Below are 19,059 nucleotides of genomic sequence, written 5' to 3' on the forward strand. Positions count from 1 at the left end.
AAACAGTATTAGTAAAGAAAACAAACAAACAAGAAAAAACACACTAATTTTTTTACAATGAATGAATATAACCTTTAAAGAGTTTAATTGCCCCCACGGTCCGGCCGATATCATCCGCACTTTCTAACGGATTCGGCGAGGCGTCAAAGTGCTGCGAGAGGGAGCGTTCTGTGCTCTCGGAGCTGATAGGGAACCCACACGGCGCCTCCAAGTGAGGAGTTAAATGTTTTGAAGGTCGCAGTTTCTCTCATTGATCTTGCAATGTTTGTTAATTACATTGTCACTGATGTTGTGAGAGATAATTAAGCCACTATGTTTATATGCATAATTATGTGCGCTCCGCATCAGCCTTTGAAAGACAGCAGCGAGAAAAGGGAAGAGGGGGGAGAAAAATATTTTAATTGTGAACCGCGCGGTAACACGGCAATATAGATGCCCTAGTTACAATTAACAAAAGAGGAGGAGGAGGAGGAGGGAGAAGTGTAGGGGGAAGAGGAAAAAAAAGGAGGAGGAAGAAAAACAAGTTTAGAAAAAAAATAAAAGAAAGAAAGAAGTGTGTGCTTGATGTAGCCTTGATGTGAGATGCATTGTAAACCGCTGCAAAACGAAAGGTGTAGCAGATTCCGTCTGACATACGGTATTTATTTACAGGCAGATCTTTTTTTTTTTTAACAGAACTTATTAAAACCACAAACGTTTACCGAGAAGACCTTCAGTAAGAAGAGACCACTTTTCTACGTATGTTACAGATACACGCTTGGAAAATCGAACGTCCAGAGGAACAAGATGAAATGGAAAATACGTGAAGCAAAAAAGAAAGTACCAGACCAAGCGGATTTTTTACTGCTGTTTTGAAAAATGAAAAAAAAAAAAAAAAGGGGGCAGCAGCACCTTATCTGCGTTTGTTATCTACTTGAGTGTGAGTGGTATTGCGCTTCGAGCACTACTGTACCTCGCAGATCGCAGATAAGTCTGTGGCTGGTCTCAAAGTTCAACCTGTTGTTAAGCAGTAAATATTTGTTTTTTTCGCTGTTTTCTGGTGCCACTTTACGGGTCATACCAACAAGTTTGCCATCTAATCTGACTGATAGTCCTCCCTGATACCAAGAAGAGAAAGCATAAGCTTGGACTGGAATTTTATGATTTTTTTTTCCGCAGAGGTCAAAAAGCAAAATACCTGGATGGTACACAAGTGTAATTAGCGTGTTTTTGCAAGTAAGGTGCTCATAAAAATATGAGCTCTCCCTGATCTTTTATCCCCCACCATGCACTAGTACCGTAGCTGCCTTTTATTTACTAGGTCATACTACTGTATGCGAGACGAATTGGGTGGTGAAACGACTAGCTGAAGAAGCTTGGCTACTTTGGCGCTGACACTGTAGGTATTTGGTAGGTAGTAAAATAAAACGCTCAAAATATAATCCTGGGTGTAATATTATATTTAATCTGCCCTGCCAACACTGCTGGCTGTCTGCCGCTACAGTACGTGGATAACGCAGTTTTCTTCGTGTCCAAATACTCGGTTATTGTTGCAGGAAATCACTTAAGTTCCTGTCTTCCTAGTTCCACCTGTCACAATAGCGTCACTGGATATACGTGTAGTAACTCTAGATAGTGCTTCCAGATAAAAATCGTTTAAGCCTGTAGGAATAAAGCTCCATTTCCTGTCTCAAGCTCGAGTTCTTGCGCGTCTCGGGGTAAGATAAAACTAAATTAAGATATGAAGGAGGAGACGTTCGAGTGCACTTAGCGCTGGATTCGTACCTGGAGAAGAGAAGGAAGCTTGGCAGTTCGGGGTCTCGCCGGACGGCGGGTAGCTCGTCTCTTTCTGAGGACTGTCCGAGTCCCTGTCGTCGTGGTAACTGCCCTCGTGGGACATGGGCATCGCGTCGGCTTCGTCCCCGTTGTCTTCATCGTCGCTGCAGCCTTTGGGCTGTACCATGTACACTCCCTCTGGAGGCCCGTCTTCCCCGCCGTTGGCTTTAGATACCTTCGGCCCATCGTCGTCTAAGGACGCGGGGTCGTCGGCGTACTCGCCGTTCACCCACTTCTCGATGGCCTCGCGCCGTTTCTGATCTTCCTCCAGGCTCTGGCCCAGCGTCAGGCCTTCGGAGAAATCGCTATCGGGTCTGTCGCCCTCGTCGTAGTGCGAGCTGCCCCGCTCGCTGTTGTCCGCCAGGCTCTGGTCACCCTCGGCGTTCTGGGAGCCGTCATCGTACACCACCTGCCGGCTCAGCTTGGCACAGATAGCGTTGAGTTTTAGGCCACCTTTTCTTTTGGCGGCCATTGTGGATTTTCCTGAGGTCTTTTCAGTGCATAAACCCCTTTCAGCTGCAAATATGAAAAAAACACAGAAAGGGGGAAGAAAAAAGCAATTTAGACAAGAATGGTTGATAACTAAAGCAATATTTAAACTATTCCATGACATTGACCCTTTTTCTCAGATACAATTATAGCGCTCCAGATGAGGGTTAACAAAGCATTTCAGCAGAGTGACGCTGTTTCTCCACGGCACTTACGAGCCGTATAACAAAGGCTTTCACAGGAAATAATGAAGTAGTCTGAGTAAAAGCCTCAATGTTGTTCTGCTTCCATGTTTTTCTTTAAATAGTCAAGTCAATTCGGCAATTCAAGGATAAAAAGGAAATAGAGCTAAGTCACATTCATGTACTGTGAGACAGAACGAGAGAGAAGATGAGAGGACGGACTTCATCTTTTTTTGTATTTCATTTTCTTCCGTCACTGAGAACCTAGAAGCGAAAAAGACGACTAGATCACAATCAGACCCCCAACGGCGCACTGAGCAGCCACTGCATCGAGATTTAATCCTCGACATGACAGCGGAATAAAAACAGCCTGACACTGTAGACTCTCTTTACCTAAAGAGGCCCAAGCTCCTGCCAGTAGGAGCTCTGTTCAGCCTTAACTCTGACAGCGGGGGGACATGACGGCTCGCCGCAGAAAGCTCTACGAGGCACGGGAAAATGGCATAAAGGCGAAAGAGTTTCAGCTTCCAGCCAGCAGCTGTTAGCGTTAAGCCTTTAACCCGGCATCACCTTCCTGTTCCACAGTCACGATCGCGCTCGTGTCCACGGTTTGCTATTTTCGATGCTCGAACACACCTGACTCAACTCACTAGAAGATTATGTGACTTAGCAGGTGTTCTAGAGCATGGGGAATGACCAAATGACGGCGGAATTGTAGATCATATCTAGCACTGAGGTCAAAAAAAGAGAGCAATGACAAAGCAATCGGGTGTAGAGGAATTTTTGTTTTTTTTAAAACCTCAGGTAGACAGCAGGGCTTGTTTTCCTCTATGACATTAATAAACTTCTAAGAAATGCCTCCAATACCACTTCACGTTACTATCTTACCTTTACAGAAGCAAACATCTTGCAATCTGGAAATCCCCCCCCCCTCCCCTACACACACACACACACACACACACACACACACACTGTATAAAGTAGCTAAGTGGATTGCCTTACCAATTAACCAGATCTAATGACGATAATCGTGACTGTTTTGCACGGTAGACGTTTTGGGTCATTTTTTTTTCTTTTTTCATTTCAAAGCTCTTCAAAAGAAAAAAAAACTCAAAAGTCTCATATATAGTACAGAACGGCTATAAAGCAGACTTACAAAAATTGTTCCACTGTGGAAGTTCCACAGGATGGTGTGGTATAAAAATGTCATGTTGGTGGTCTTTTAGAGATCAAAACATTTATCTTAGATTGAGACACAAACACACACACACACACACACAGATAGACCCACACTTCCTGTGTGTGTGTGTGTGTATGTGCGCGCCCTATTGACTAGAGGAGGCAGAGTGTGCTAATGTTATGTCTTTTTTTTTTTTTTTTACTTTTTCAGAGAATTTCTGCTTTTTTGAGACATTGCGTCCTGATCTCACGTGTAAATGGACCAAAAAGATATAAATGAAATCGTCCCTTGTAAATGCTTTTCTGTATCTGCGAGGCTTCTTGTTTTAGATTCGTCCTATGCCATACTGAAGCTCGTTTTTAGTTTTCCGTTTCCGACGTGTACTTTTAAGGTGATCTTTTCCTGCACGGCTGGCGTTATAAAAGACACAGTGGACCGTGGTGCACGTTTATTCGGCGCACACAGCCAGAGTTGCTATTTCTGACCTGTTCTCATAAACTCATCCATACAACACAGGGGACATACCATTCTTGTGCAAACACATGCGCCAGATGACCTAATCAGGATTTCCCACTCAGTCATTCCATTACAACACTATTACTCCATAATGTCTCTTCACCTTTGCTTTTTTTTTTTTTTTTTCGTTGTTGTTTGTATAGTTTAGTTGTTTTGTTTTTTCGAGTGTCAGATGCACGCAGCTGAAGGTTACACCGTCCTGTCAGACAGCGTCCCAGGGACCCGGTGGCCTCGGCACATGCTTTCTCAGTTACTGTGTTTGTGCACAGCCCTTCCTCTTTGAAACAATAAGCTGTGGAATTAAGCATTGAGCATCGTCCTGCACTTCTCCATACCTCACACACACACACACACATACGCACACACATGCTGGAATCTAAACAGTGCTGAAAGGCAGGCTTTAACTCTGAGACAATTGCAGGGCCGGGGTGAAGGGTTCACGCTGTAGAGGGCAGCAATTTAGGACCAAAAAATCAGCTGGAAAAACTATTAGGAAGTGGAAGACATAAATTCTAAAAGTATTTTTTCAGAACACCTCCAAAGGGAAGATTGAGGTCATTTGGGCGTAACAGTATGGGTCATTTTTCTGGTTACTCTGCCACTATTTCATGATTTAAGTACAGATTTCCTGAACAGCACAATCTCGCTTCACCTTGTAGGAAGCGCTTTCTTTCCATCATCCACAATTTGTGTTTATTTTTTTTTTATTCTAAAGATCTCATCTAATCTGTACTACTGAGTTATACACTCACTGTACCTGATCATTTGTCTAAATCTCTAATCGGTAAAACGTCTAGGAGCAGCACAATGCATAAAATAATCTACATGCAGCTCTGAGGGGTCAGGGGTCACCCGTGTGTGACCTGTGTCTGGAAAATGAGCCAACAAGCAGGTTTCCGTAACTCGAATGTCTGCTCTGCGCATCGTCCTGAGTGGCAAAGCATATCAACCTGCATAATATGTCAAACCTTGAGTCAGATGCACTCTTGTCATCTGAGAACAGGAAACTCTGGACTGAATTTAGCGCTGCTCAATCATGCGCTTCTGCCAAAAGAGCTGCAACTCTTCGGATGCTTTTTGTTTTTTTTTGCACCATTCTTTATAAACTCTAAAGAACGTTGTGCATGAAAATACAATAAGATTTCCAATGAAATACTCTGATGGCAATAAAGATGCACCAAATATAATAATTGGATGTCTGATCGAATAACTTGATCACTGTACAAGTGGCCAGATGTTGATAGACTAAACAGTGGGGCGGCATGGAGGCTTAGTGGTTAGCACTGTCGCCTTGCACCTCCAGAGTCCGGGTTCGATTCCCTCGATTCTGGGTCTGTGTGCATGGAGTTTGCATGGTCTCCCTTTGCTTGGTGGGTTTCCTCCAGGTAATCTGGTTCCCCCTACTGTCCAAAGACATGCCTATTAGGATAGTCAGTGGTCCCAAATTGGCCGCATGTGTAAATATAGGAATAAATACAATGCTCACCATTGGCCTTCACTGTCCCTCCACTGTCCAAGTCCTAGATAGATGGACGGCTATAAAGACTAGGGTGGTGTCATAAGCTGTGGTTGAAACAGCAATCAAAGAATGATAGCTAACAAAAGTAGCCAGCGGTTTCGAGTACACGCCATCCATGACGAGCTGCCTCTGCTTTTGCCGACACTGCCGATTGCTATGGCAACCGCGCTGTTTACCTCCAGTCGCTTGTGTGCGCGATAGCGTACAACGCGATAAAATCAGCGGGGACGGAGATGAAAGCACAGGCACTCACACGGGAGGCTTTCCAGCTCTCACGGGGCCGTTGCTCGTGCTCACAAAAATAGGTGTAACAAGCAGCAAAGCCCTATTAATTCCAGACTCCGAGCTGCTTTTCTAAGCGCAAGCGAAATGACAGGGATTCAGCCGGGTCTCGGGGGGTGCTCGGAGACGCTCGTCCACCTCGACTTCATAAACGAAGCAGCAGGGATCATCATAACTAAACCAAACTTGTTTTTCTTAAGTGGATATGTTTATTGTAACGCTGACAAGATTTTCGTGGAAAGACTGCAGAGCTGGAAGGCGGGTAATCCCGTTACTGTATAAGGAGAAAACCTTTGCGGGGAGAGAGAGAAAAAAAATATGCTTGGACTATTTTAAACAATTTCGACAATACGAGCGAGAGAGGTCTTCCGTTTTATCTGCACAGGCCGTGATGTACATCAAAGGCCTTATACATCCTGCTTCTTGTCAGAATGGAGTTGGTTTTGCGCTGCAAATGCTAAATATAATGGCTGAAATGAAAACCTTCTTTAAATAAAAAAAAATAATTAAAAAAGATCGAAAAAGAAAGCTCTCTCTCTTTCTCTCTCAAAAGAAAGTCAGTCTGCCACGGCTCTCCAGACTCTCCACGTCTTCTTGTTTAATGCGGAGCTTCTGTTTATGTGCCAGAATGATATCATGCCCAATCAAGTGGTGTTTCAAATCCTAATAATGCTGTTGGAAGTGCATTATTTGTGTGAACGTGTGCAGACTGTAATCAGCCTGCCAGAGTGGGGAAGTGGCTGTTAATGACTGCTTAGATTGGCATGTCCTGTCCTCTCCTTCTCTCTCTCTCTCTCTCTTGTTGTCTCGTTCTCTGAGAGACGCAGCATACACAGAAATTGTAAGAGATGGCATACGTGTTCATCGCCCGGCATCTTTAAACCCGAACCACTCCTGTTTCCCAACATAGACCTGCTGCTTTCTATAGGACGTATGTTCCTACTGTATGCGTTCAGCTTAACTTAGAGACTTGTGGCATCTGTCTATAAATCTATAACCTGATCCCCGGTCCGGCCTTGCAGTCATGCAGGGTGTTAGTGGTGTAATGTGGGGAATTCAATCGCCGTTTCAGCATAGCTTGACTGACAAGGACAAAACCCCCATCATATGGTGAGTTAATTAATATAAAATAGGCATGGGAGATGCCAGGATTGTAAGAGATTATTTTTCATTATTTAGCATGCTTCATAGTTTCATCCCTTCTTTGCCATCCTTAAAAAAAAAAAGCTCCTCTATATGATTAGAACCTGCTCGGGAAATTAGTCAGGATGTGCTTGTTGGATCTTTATTTCTCATTGGAGTGGACTGTATATTCCAAGATCAATGTGTGTGTGTGTGTGTGTGTGTCTCTGAAAAGTACTGAGCTTCTACACCTGAAATACAAATAAAACAGCACTATTCTGTTTTTATTTTACGAATTTACAGCTCGCCGGATGTGTGTGTATGTGTGTGTGTTTCCACGCTCCCCTGAGGGTGTGAACGTGGGCTCAGGGAAGCCAAGCGGAAAGCCACTGATGGACCAATCCTCCAGTCCCCGGCATCTGGCCCCCTCTTTCACTTTTATTACACAAGAATAACAATAAGCAGGTCCGCGACCCCGTGTCCAGATTTGCCGTAATTTTTTCCAACAGTCTGTGCTGATGCTCCAAATTTCCATTTTCTGCATGCATATTTAATTGAGTTTTGTCCCAGTGGTGCGGAAATGATTTGTTTTTTGCTCTCTGTTCACTTGACTCCTCTTCGGAGTTGGTAACCCTGATTAAGACGTTCGCGTTAATTTCCCAGTGCACACCTTTTTTTTTTTCCGTGCATTAATGGTTCTGATCGTCTAATTAAAACTTCTCAGCTTCACCGCTGATCACCGCTCGTTGTGCTTCTGACCTGAAGTTTTAATTGCCGCGTCAGAGGCGATAATAATAATTTCTGGGTTCTGATGATTAAAAACAATGCCATTGCCGACTGCGTTTTAAAGGCATAGGAGTCGGGGAAAGAGGGCGTCGCTGGGGTTACTGAGTGAGGTGGGAACGTTCTTATGGGGTGAAGACGGGGACATTTCCCAGAAAGAAAAGACAGATGGATTTCTTGTTTCTTAGCAGGTTTATGAGGAAAAACAGGCTCGTCATGTCTTACTTTTACTTTTATTCTTTCGTGTCTGTGTTTTTTTTTTTTTATATATACGAAAAGGAGAACAAAAGACCTTCACTTAACAGAAAGAGACACGCACGTGTTTGTTGTACTAACCTCGTGAGGACCTTTCACTGGCGATTGTTCATGAAGGTAATTGTGTAGAAGGCTACACCCTGGATCTAATGCTAGCCTTATCCTCGATAACGAACACTAATAATTAAAAGCTTTAAAAAATTAAAAGGATATCCGCAAGATGTATACAAATACATTTATATACTGTATATATACTATGTTGGTCAAAAGTATTGGGACAAAAGTTGAATTTAAAGGTTTTACTGATATTCATAAACTTTGAAAATAATGACAATCTTTTCAAGCAATGAAATACAACAAAATATATTCAAAGTCCTTTATTCTTTAAAACCCGCCTGATCCGGCTGAGTCAAAAAGTATGTCTACAGTACTCTGGTGTCACTTGCCCAATCCATGCCTGCTTGATTGCTTCCTGAAGGTCACAATTCACTGGGGAATTCCTTGTTTTAGCCATTTTTCTTTCTAGAAAGTAAAACTCCTGCCACTTATTTGTTCCATTCATTGACTAAACCCGATGATTCTAATTAGCAGTTAACTCTTCAGCTTTGTAGGCTCAAGCTAATTAGTGACATCACAAGTTTTGTGCACACAACTATAATACATGGCATTTTTGTCACAATACTTTTGGCCACGTATATATTAAAAAAAAAAACAAAAAAAAACATCAACTTTCTGATTCCCCCCCCCGCCCCCGGAGCTATTGCTTTACACTTCACAAAATAGTATGTAATAGTGCTGGAAAATCACCACGTTGAATTTAAGTAAGCTATTAGCACCGAGGGGCTTACGGGCCAAATAAAATATGAGGTGACGCTATAATGGAATGCCGAAGCGTGCGGTATTTCATGCACGCCCACTTCATTTCCCTTGTCCTCTTTTATCTGATGGATTCTAATACATTTTTTTGATTCCGCTGCAGGAATCAATCCCCAGCGTGAGGACCCACATCGAGACGAAACAATTACGCTCGACATACAAAACGCAGCGAAAAAAAACAAACTCGACGAATGTTTGACGTCCCGAATTGTGAGGACATAGAGTAAAAAAAAGAAAAAATGAAGCCGGACGCATGGGCAGACACAAATCTGTTTTATTATTAATCAGCTGATGCTTGTAGTGTGTTTTTGCTATCAATAAAGCACTTATTGCTTTTAGTCTTGAATGTGACCTTGTGCGCTGCATGCTGCCTTTGAGCCAACCTTCAAGGACCTGCTCTGACTTTTCTGCGAACCCCTCACCAACCCACCCAACCCCTCCTCCTCCTCCTCCTTCTCCTCCTCCCAATCCTCCTGGAGACAGCAGCCAAGTACAATACTCCAGCCAGGGACCGCCACGACTAGCACAAACAAACAAGTCCTGAAAAAACAAAGGCACACACGGACACACACCATGCACCACAATGGACACGAAATGCCACTGTATATTTTTAAATGCAAAGCGGAAAAGGAAATATGCTGTAAGGAGTGTAATTAGGCCGCAAACACACAATTGTGAGGGGGGGGACTCTAATGAGAAAAGGAAGAGAGGTCAAAACTTCAACATTGGAAGAGATGAACTTTGTTAGCGACCCCAAGACGCTCTAATTAAACTTGTTGCACAATTAAATAATGAAGGTACGAGAACTGAACAGGAAGGCCAAGCGTTAGCCGGGAAAATACTTACTGAATTACTGAATCTTACAAAGTTGAACGAGCATGTACTGTACCTCTAGCACCAATCTTTATTTCGTTCTTTTCTTCTATCCGTTCGTATCTGACCGAAAAAAAAATCAATAGCATTTCTTTTCTTCTGTGCAAAAGCAGTGCTTCAGATGGAGCCAGATTGAGCACGACCCTGGCGGTGGAGGTTAATTAGCCACGTTGGCAGCTCAGGGCTTGGTGGCAAGACCTCTGTGAGGAGCTGGCAGCAGGTTTGGCAGCAGGTTTGGCAGCAGGGCATGGCGGAGGCACTGCACAGAACCTAACGACACCTCTCGAGGGTCCTCAAGCTGATATCCTTAAAGATTAACTGCTCGAGTTGGTCGTATCTCCACCAGGAGGAACCGACGCGAAAGGAGAAAAGAGAGCGAGAGGTGATAAAGGGAGGAGGGACGCCGGGGAGGTCGGCCGCTGCTCGGTGTCGGAGTATGTCACTCAGAGTCATTATCTGCTAGGATATATTTCATTTAGCAGTTTCCGGGGCCACACTGCTGAGCAAGCCAAGGCACCATTAGGGCCTGTCCTCCAGGGGGAACACAGCACAAGCTGCTCGATTAGTTATCAATTAGGAGTGCAGAAACCTCCACCTGCCACGTGTAGAGTCAGAGAGAAAGAGAGAGAGAACAAGAAAGCAAACCAAGGCCATCTTGTATTAAAAAAAAAAAAGGAAAATACACCTTAACCATTCTCTCTCTGGTGAACCACTATCATCCAAATGGATATGGACCTAAAACCGTGTTTAGGCTGTTTAACTACGCCGCCACAATCACCACAATGAATTGTGGCTTCTCTTAAACAAGCGCCTCAACTTTTTAACAGCGTATATTCAAAATGAAATAAGGCAAGGCAACAAAGCTTTTAGCGAGATGCAGCTTGACAGGCAGCACGTCCCTTAAGAAAGAAGTGGGGGAAAATTAAACAGGGGTGGCTTTTCCTCGGAAATGTTTCCAGCTCACATGGAAAGCTTAATTGATTTCCAAGGTTACCTCTTAAAATTTGTTTTGCGGCTCCCTGCGCTCACGCGCCTTCTGTGTTTTTAAAGCAATTTCCTTAAATTCTGGGCCATGCGTTTTTCTGCATGAGATGAGAGGAGGAGGTGACTTTTAAGCAAAAGCAAAAAAAAATAAAAAATGCATTTCCAGACAGGAAGCCTCGCTGACAACTTCGATCCCCGGCCACCATTAAAACATTTGCTGTGCTTCACAGACTTTGCAGTTCTTTTTTTTTTTTCCTTCCCCCTTTTCCTCTCTCTCTCTTTCTTATTTAATGCAGGCAGGAATGAGTTACAGGTGTCCTCTAAACGTCTGCTGCATCAGGTAGATGGAGAAGGAATTTCAAAGTGTGCTGTGTCCTTCTTCTTAGAAATGAGTCAGCACGGTTAGGCTTTTCCAGCCGTGCCAAAACCGGTCTGCGTCAACCGGTGCTGATTCCTTTTTCCGCAGTTTTTCACACTTTGGTTAATTTATTGCTATTATTATTATTGCTATGATCATTTTACCTTATTATTATTATTATTATTTTTATTATATGTCCCACCTATTATAGGTGACACTTTTGACTTTGCCAGACTCATTCCTACATAAAAAACTGCTGTTGTTTTTTTTTTTATTTTATTTTAAAGAAACACTGACTTTTATTTCAAGAAAAAATGCAAAAGATTAAAAAGTGAAAAAAAAAAAAAAAAAACCTATAGAGCTAAAATTATACGATGTCATAGGAAGGGTCCACAGAAGTCTAGTAAGACATACGTGTGTGTGTTTTGGCGCGTGTGTGTGCATGGCCCCTAGGCTGTAGGTCATGCCTAATGCAAGTTGCTTTATTTGTCTACAAAAACAGTATATTCATCTTCATGCACTATATATATATATATATATATATATATATATATGCAGATTCATCATATATAATATGATGGAAAACAATAATAAAAAAAACTTCACATTTTAATCATCTCATGAATTCAAACAGGTATCTGAGTTTTGTTTTGTTTTTTGTTTTTTTGAAAAAAAAAAATGCAACTCAAAAAAAAAAAAAGGCTCGAGGAGGTAGAGTGCTGCTTTACAGAAACTGTGTGCTATTTTGGTCAGAACACACATAAAGGAAGTGTTGCTGGCTGACTCAAACAAAGAATTTGCTTTTGATAAAACCACAACAGCTTCTTGTATATTCTACACTAAAACATTTCGGTTTCCTGATTTTATTTATGCAGTATAGCCTCCTGCAAACTCGAGCAACCCAACAAGTAAACAGCACAACAAGCTTTTTTTTTCTCTCTCTTTTTTTTTCTTTCTTCGCTTCTCTCCACAAATGCAGTGCAGAAATGTGCAGATAAAGTGGTGCTGACAAAAACAGCAGGAAGAACAAAAATCATTAAACACTCTTTTTTTTTTTTTTTTGCAATGACCTAAATGTCATGAATGCACTGAAGCTTATGATGAGCTTCAGACAAAGTGCAGGTTGCAATTTTGCCTTTCGTCGGCATTAGGGTTTGCCTTATTATTATTTTAAAGTGAAAACGGATACTCCGCTCAAGTGCAAATTTGATGAATTACTGTAGCAGATTGCTGTTATTAATTATTAAAACCTATTTTATAAATATTCAAGTCTGTCACGCATCTAATAATCAAGGCTTTGGAGAAGGTTACTTCCAGCACGTGTCAGAAATATCACTTTTAATCAAGGCTGTGTCGGGGTGTGCATCCGAACTCTTAAAATTATTAGTATATTTTTTTTATTCACCAGGTGAACTCTTTCAGTGACCACCTCTTCGCTGCGCTCGTCCTAAAACAGTGTGTGTGTGTTGTACTGTACTTCAGGGTGGAATAATGCATTGATGCTGCTCTACCTTCTGGACACACGCAGTCCCAGTGCTAGTGCAGCCATATGGTGCGATGCATATTCATACGGCTGGGGTCTGCGCCGCTGCAATGCTTAAGCGCCTCTCCGCCAACTTCAAATAGGATGAGAAGAAAAAAGTTGTCTCCCCCCTCTGCCATCTTTCCCTTTATTCTTTCTATTTCCTTTTTCTTTTGTCTTTGAGATGAGGATAGATGCTGAAGGCTGGTCCCAATGTGCGTGTGTGTGTGTGTGTGTGTGTGTGTGTGTGCACGCATGTGTATATATGTGTGTGTGGAGCGGGTGTCAGGCTGTGGGTAAACTGCGCTGTCAGGTGGGCTTGCCGCTCTCTCCCCAGCAGGGTAAATTTCAGCCAAGAGCGATGGGGAGATTAACACTGTCAGAACTGCAACACTAACCCTTCATTATCAGAGCACCAGGGCCTGAAGCTCACACACACACACACACACATGCTCACATAAACACACTGGCCTCCACTGCCTGGGCACAGAGCTAGTAATTACCAAAGCAACCTCTCAGTGTGTGTTTCTCTCTTTTCTACCTCAACAGTTTTTCCACCTTCTTAAACGTCTGTCATCCTCCCTCGTCTTCTCTCGAACTCCTCTATCCACACCTTCTATTTTCCAGCCGCTCTCCCGCCCTCTCTTTCCGCCACGTGTTCCCCTCTCTCTCTCTCGGCTCCTCGGCCGTATCCGATGCCGAAGCACGGTGCCAGGCTTTTGCCAGGTGGCGTGACACACTTGTCAGCGAGCCAGGCGCGGTGGCAGCATGTGTGCGCTGTATTAAGTGCTGCTTTATCAAATTAGTTTGGTATCCAGCTGATGCGTAATAAAGGTACAGCGAAGCTCCCGCTGCTTCTCAGACATCAATCCACAACGTGAGAGCCAAACCTGGGGACTGGCACCAGCCTGGGTACCGGCCTGGAAACGCGCCACACCTTTTCCCACTGATCAGCTTATGGCACACCAATAACTCTGAGCATGTGTGTGTGAAAAGAGAGCGAGAGAGAGAGAGAGAGACTGAGCAAACGATACGGCGGCAGCTGCTCTAACAGGTAGCGAAAGATGAAAAGCTCCGCGCGGCAGCGTCGTTTTATCAGACAGAGCGAGAAGCGCTTTTGTTTTCACGCAGGGGCCTTATGCGAGGTGATGGACTGCTGCTGCACATTTTCAGCAATGCCATCTCCTCAAAAGATGTCTTCGGTATTGCTCTCTCATGGGGAGGAGCGAGAGATCAAACAATGGAGAAGGAGAGGGGGAAAAAAACTGACTATTTGAATAATGCAAGTTGGAAAAAGACGGACCTCGGGACTGTGTGGAACATTAGGAGGTTAAAAAAAAAAGGAAGGAGAACGGGAGGTACTACAGTGTAAATCATAACTAATCAGAGGTCCTGAGAGAGCGTCTTTATTTTCACGCAGATTAGAAATGAGTACATCAGAGGCGTTTCTTTTCACATGAACAACAGAGTAAATTTTTATTGTTCTGTGATTATTAAAGTATCCTAGAAATAAAAAAACGAACAATAAAATAAGATCCAATTATTTGCCACATGTTACCTTAGTGAAATGGTTTTCAATATGAAGTCAGAAGGTCAGAGCCAGGCTACAGCTCCCATGGGGGCAGATAGGGTTAAGGCCCTTGCTCAAGGGCTCAGCAGTGGCAAATAAACTGTGCTGGGGCTCAAACCCACAACCTTCCGATCAGTGATCCAGAGCCTTAACCATTTGAGCCACCACTGCCCCTTAAAAAAAAAAAAAAAAAAAAAAAAAAAAAAAGCTGAATCATCTCTAGCGTGGCCGATTCCTGTCATCACACTTGGCGAGATTTTCTATAACAATTGATTTAGAAAGTGCTACACTTTGCGATGCCACAAAGAAAAAGTCAACACCATGAATCTATCATGCTCCATATGCAAATGAATAGAGGATGATGTCATACTAGGAAACTCAAAGCAACCAAACCCAATTATAAGCGAATAAGCTCATTTTTCTTCGCTTCAGTTTTTTGACAGACGAATGTGATTCTGCTGGTAACTTTTCCCAAAGGATGTGGAGTTTTGGAAAGGTAACCTTATTCAGGCACAGGATGGTGTTCAGGAAGGAGGGACGGCTTTGTGGTTTCTTGGAAACATGACAAGCTGAAATGATTTGTCGAATTAATTTCAAGAATAAGAGAAAGAAAGGACGGTGAGGGGAATGCACATTATAAAAAAAAAAACTAAAAACCTCCCTTTATTTCTCTATATAATCCCCTGCTACACTAATGCACTCCCGGTGCTTCACTAGTGCTTAGATACAATCAATGTACCAAGTTCATGTTTATTCCTGCTTCATGTCTGAAACGCTGGCCCCCCAGGAACTCCTTCAATAGATCAAACATGTGGAAATGCCCTGGAGCATAAAAAGGTCAATCGATTTTTTTTACGCCTTCATTCACGAGAAATTTCATCGAACGTCCTACAGTAGTTTGCCTCGAACACATGCACTTATTCACCTTTCTAAACCATGGCAAAAAGAAAGTTACCGGCTGTTCACTAAGTGAGATAACTTAATCAAGCTTTGCGTACTTGGTTTGTTGTTGCTGACATCATTCTCTCCTCATTTGCATACGAATGCTGATAGGTCCATGCTGTTTGGGTTATTGTGACATCACAACCTGGACGCTTTTTTCAAATCAATTTTCACTTTGAATCAGAAAGCCATTTAAAAGGTACAGTGTTATTATATGTACTGTACATTTCCAAAAAAAGATTTTGAGTACTTTAATAATCAGAGCGGAAAAGTCCGAACCATAAAAATTATTATTTAAAAAAAAAAATTTCATTAAAGTTTAAAATGTGAAAGGAAAAGTATCGGTTGTACTCATTTCAATTCTGCGTGACAGAAAAGATGCACTCTCAGGGCCGCTGATTAGTTATGATCTACACTGTACTACATTCTGTTCTCCTTTTAAAAAAAAAAAAAAAAAAATGAGTTGGTTTTAAAATGAGCACGTCAGGTGAACTTTGGGCTAAAAATGACTGTGCCTCGCCACAAGGCTCTGCGTGGGCGTCTTCTAGCCACAAGTATAGTGTCACTAATGATGTGGTAGGAAAAGCCTGGACTTCAACAGGTGCCACCAGCTACAGCACATGTTCATTAAACAATAGCAGCCTCGCTGTCAACAAGCCTAGTCTTCAATTTAACACAAGAAAAAGAAAAAAAACAGTGCAAATTCATGTTCTTGTGCTCAGACGAGTTATAGAGGAAGAGGTTTGAGTGCGGCTGCGACAGTAATCTGAAGGGTTTCAGCGAGCAAGAAACAAAGCCAAACAAAGCTCTCTCTGCAATATGAGTTTGGTTAGCCTGAGAGTTAGAGCATGAGTTATGGCTCCTGGGCTGCTGGGGAAGCTTGTATTTATGGGGGTACTGAGTGAGTGTTAAATCCCTGCTAAGAAATAAAGTCGTCCCTGAGCGAACTGGGGGAAACATTTCACTCAGTCTAAAAGGTGGTTCGGAAAAAAAAAAAAAAAAAAAGAAAAAAAAATATGGGGGGCGGAGGAGGAGGAGGAGGATGGGGTGGGGGGGGGCATTCCTCTTCTGCAGGGAAGTGCTATTCCTTATTCTGTACTGCGAGGAAAATATATATAGATGGATAGAGATGGAGGGATATCAGACTGGAGTCGCATGAATCTTTAAAGTGGATGCGAATCCTGCTCACGGCGATGAAATGAAGACCGATTCGTTTAAAGTGGCACCGTTTCTGAGTATGTCTGTCAAACCTATGCAAACCTGTTTGAGCGTGGTTTCAGGAAAAAAAAAGAAGAAAAAAAAAAAATCACTAACCCAATACCTGAAACTGCGCCAGTAACTTGCAATCGAATGCAAAACAAATTCTAGGAAAATGCAAAGTGTCTCTTGCATCCCCCGTGGTTCCTTCACCTCTCCTCGAGCTAAAAGCCTCCCCCGTGCACCCTCCCTCCCTCCCTCCCTCCCTCCTCCATCCCCCCCACCAACCCCCCCACCAAGCAGTAATCACAATTATTCCTTAAAAAGGCTCTATTTCTGCATTAAGCCAAAAGGACTATATCTTGTTCCACCCCTCTGAGTCAGGGCTGCCTCACTTACCCTAAGTATCTCAATAAATCAGCAGTTACTGTTAACATGTACTCCACAATTCAGTCATCAATCTCCCGCGGCTCAGAGCGAAAACAGGGGAAATATCTGCTTAGTAAAATCTCGCGCAAGTGTGTGCACGGACGGAAACGCAAACACGCCTACACACGCAGGCACACGAGCGTGCGTGCGCGCACACACACACACATACACACACAAACAAAACAATCCACTGGGACATCGGAACCGTTGCCAGATCACTAGAGAAACGTGAACCCGGTTCACGCCTGATCTCACCTTCACTCAGGGTTCAACTCGTGTTGGCAAGAGAAACAAACAGAAAAAGAAAAAAAAGAACAAACGCTCCCGGCACTCGTCTGTCTGATTTTCAAGGCCTGCGCTGAGCCCATTATGGCCTGAAACTTGATAGGATCCATGCAAATGTATGTTTAGTTTTTCGAGACACTGTATTTATTTAACAAAAGCGAAAGTTTAATTGAGAGGCGCACTGGATTAAGTCAGAACGACGCGCATCCGAGCCAAACGCAAGCCGCTAATACCAAACCCCCTCCGTGTTCCCCGGTGCTGGAAAATCCTTCGAACATCTGTATCTAAGCGAGCGGCTGAGAGCTCGCTCCATGCTAGCAGGGGAGCCGCTTAGCTGGGTAAATAACACCACATGTCAGCGCGCTGAGAAATTCAGTGCCATCCTTCTCACGGGCCTGGGTGGTAATTAAGAACAACAATTTGAAAGAAAAAGTACACAATGGCTGATCCAAAACCAACACAGACTGAAAGAGCGGGAGATTAGACATCTAAATGGTTAGTTTTTCAGAACTGTCGAAGAATTAGGCCTGTTTCTTAGAAACACACCTGTGGAGCAGGATCTGGATGAAGGAGTTTTTTTTTTTTAAACAAAAAAACTATTTTACTGATAAAGATGTGAAAGTGTAATAATCAGTAATAATCAGTTCTATGTGGTATGAGATGCACACACACACACACACACTCATTGGAATTGTCACTCATTCTGACATCACAGCATCTCAGCCAGTGTATGTGTGTGTACACGTCTAGAGTTGACTGTGAGTGTGTGTTGCGTCGGCCCCAAGTCTTACCTGGCAGGAGACGGCCCTCCTCTTTGCGTCTCACCTCTCCCTGACGCTCGGGCGGCATTCTCTCCACGAAACACGGCATTTTTTCCCCCTCGTCTCCCCACGCGCCTCCACGGCTAGGCTGCACTCGCGCTCGTCCCCACTCTCTTTCCCCTGCTCCTTGTGTCTCTCGCACTCGTGCATGCAGCACAGATGTCAGGGCTGTGCGTGCGTGTTTACCTACTTTACCAGTAGGGGTCCTTCACCACCCTCTGCTCTCTACCTCTACAGCCGTTATGGGGGAAAAAAAAAAAGGCCCGGAAGACAGAGAGAGAGATGGAGATAGAGAGAGGCCACTTAAGCTGCTCTCTCCAGTGTGCCGAGCGCGTGGCTGACTGTCCGAGCTGGATGAGAACACGGCAGGCGAGCCCACTCCGCTAGGCTCCAGCCTCTCAGATTGAGTTACACAGAGTCAATGAGCGAGTAGCAGCCATGGGCAGGGGCAATATCATGGATACAGAAAGAGAGAGAGAGAGAGAGAGAGAGAGAAAGGGAGGGAGGGAGAGACCATGCACGAGTGCTATTGACACTGATAACATGTGCCACAAACTCCACACCGAAAGCAGATGCCCCGCTCTCACATTTCACCATCTCACTCCATGATGGTGACTTTTTTTTTTTTGTCAGGTTTTTTTTTTTTTTTTGCCCCCAAGCGATTGATTGATTTGGACCAAAGAAGAGAAAAAAAACAAGCCTCTATTCCGAGTCACTGACACAAGCCTGCCACATTCGCAGGCTCTGAGATATTGTTCGGCGAGGAATTTCAAGTTTCTCTTCTACATGCGGGCCGCTTTTCACATCGCAATATTAATGTCGGGCCTCGCAGCTGCCCTGATGACAGCTCTCTCCCGCTGAGACAGCGCACTCAGACAGAAGAATTTGAGACTAAGCCTCAAATTAATATCGCGCGCCGGACCGCCCCCAAACTGCACATTACTGTAAGTGGAAGGTTTCAAGGGTGACCTGAAAAACTGTTATTCATCAAATACTAGGTGTGTCCGTCCCGAGGAAATCATGTGGAACGAGAGCAGGGCACCGTCTCAAACGAGAGGC

At 43.6% G+C, this 19,059-nt stretch overlaps 1 protein-coding gene across 1 annotated transcript in view; it reads right to left on the reverse strand.

The window, feature by feature from the left end:
- casz1 (castor zinc finger 1) overlaps positions 1-18,064 on the reverse strand; it is a 49,136-nt gene extending 31,072 nt beyond the window's left edge. The window contains exons 1-2 of the mRNA XM_053482698.1: positions 17,971-18,064; positions 1,765-2,331 (exon numbers count right to left, since the gene is read on the reverse strand). Of these exons, the coding sequence (XP_053338673.1) occupies positions 1,765-2,331; positions 17,971-18,049 (646 nt within the window). The 5' untranslated portion in view covers positions 18,050-18,064. The remainder of the gene's footprint in view (positions 1-1,764; positions 2,332-17,970) is intronic.
- Positions 18,065-19,059: the final 995 nt, after the last annotated feature.

Source organism: Clarias gariepinus, chromosome 22 (genome assembly GCF_024256425.1).
Source record: "Clarias gariepinus isolate MV-2021 ecotype Netherlands chromosome 22, CGAR_prim_01v2, whole genome shotgun sequence".
NCBI lineage: Eukaryota > Metazoa > Chordata > Actinopteri > Siluriformes > Clariidae > Clarias > Clarias gariepinus.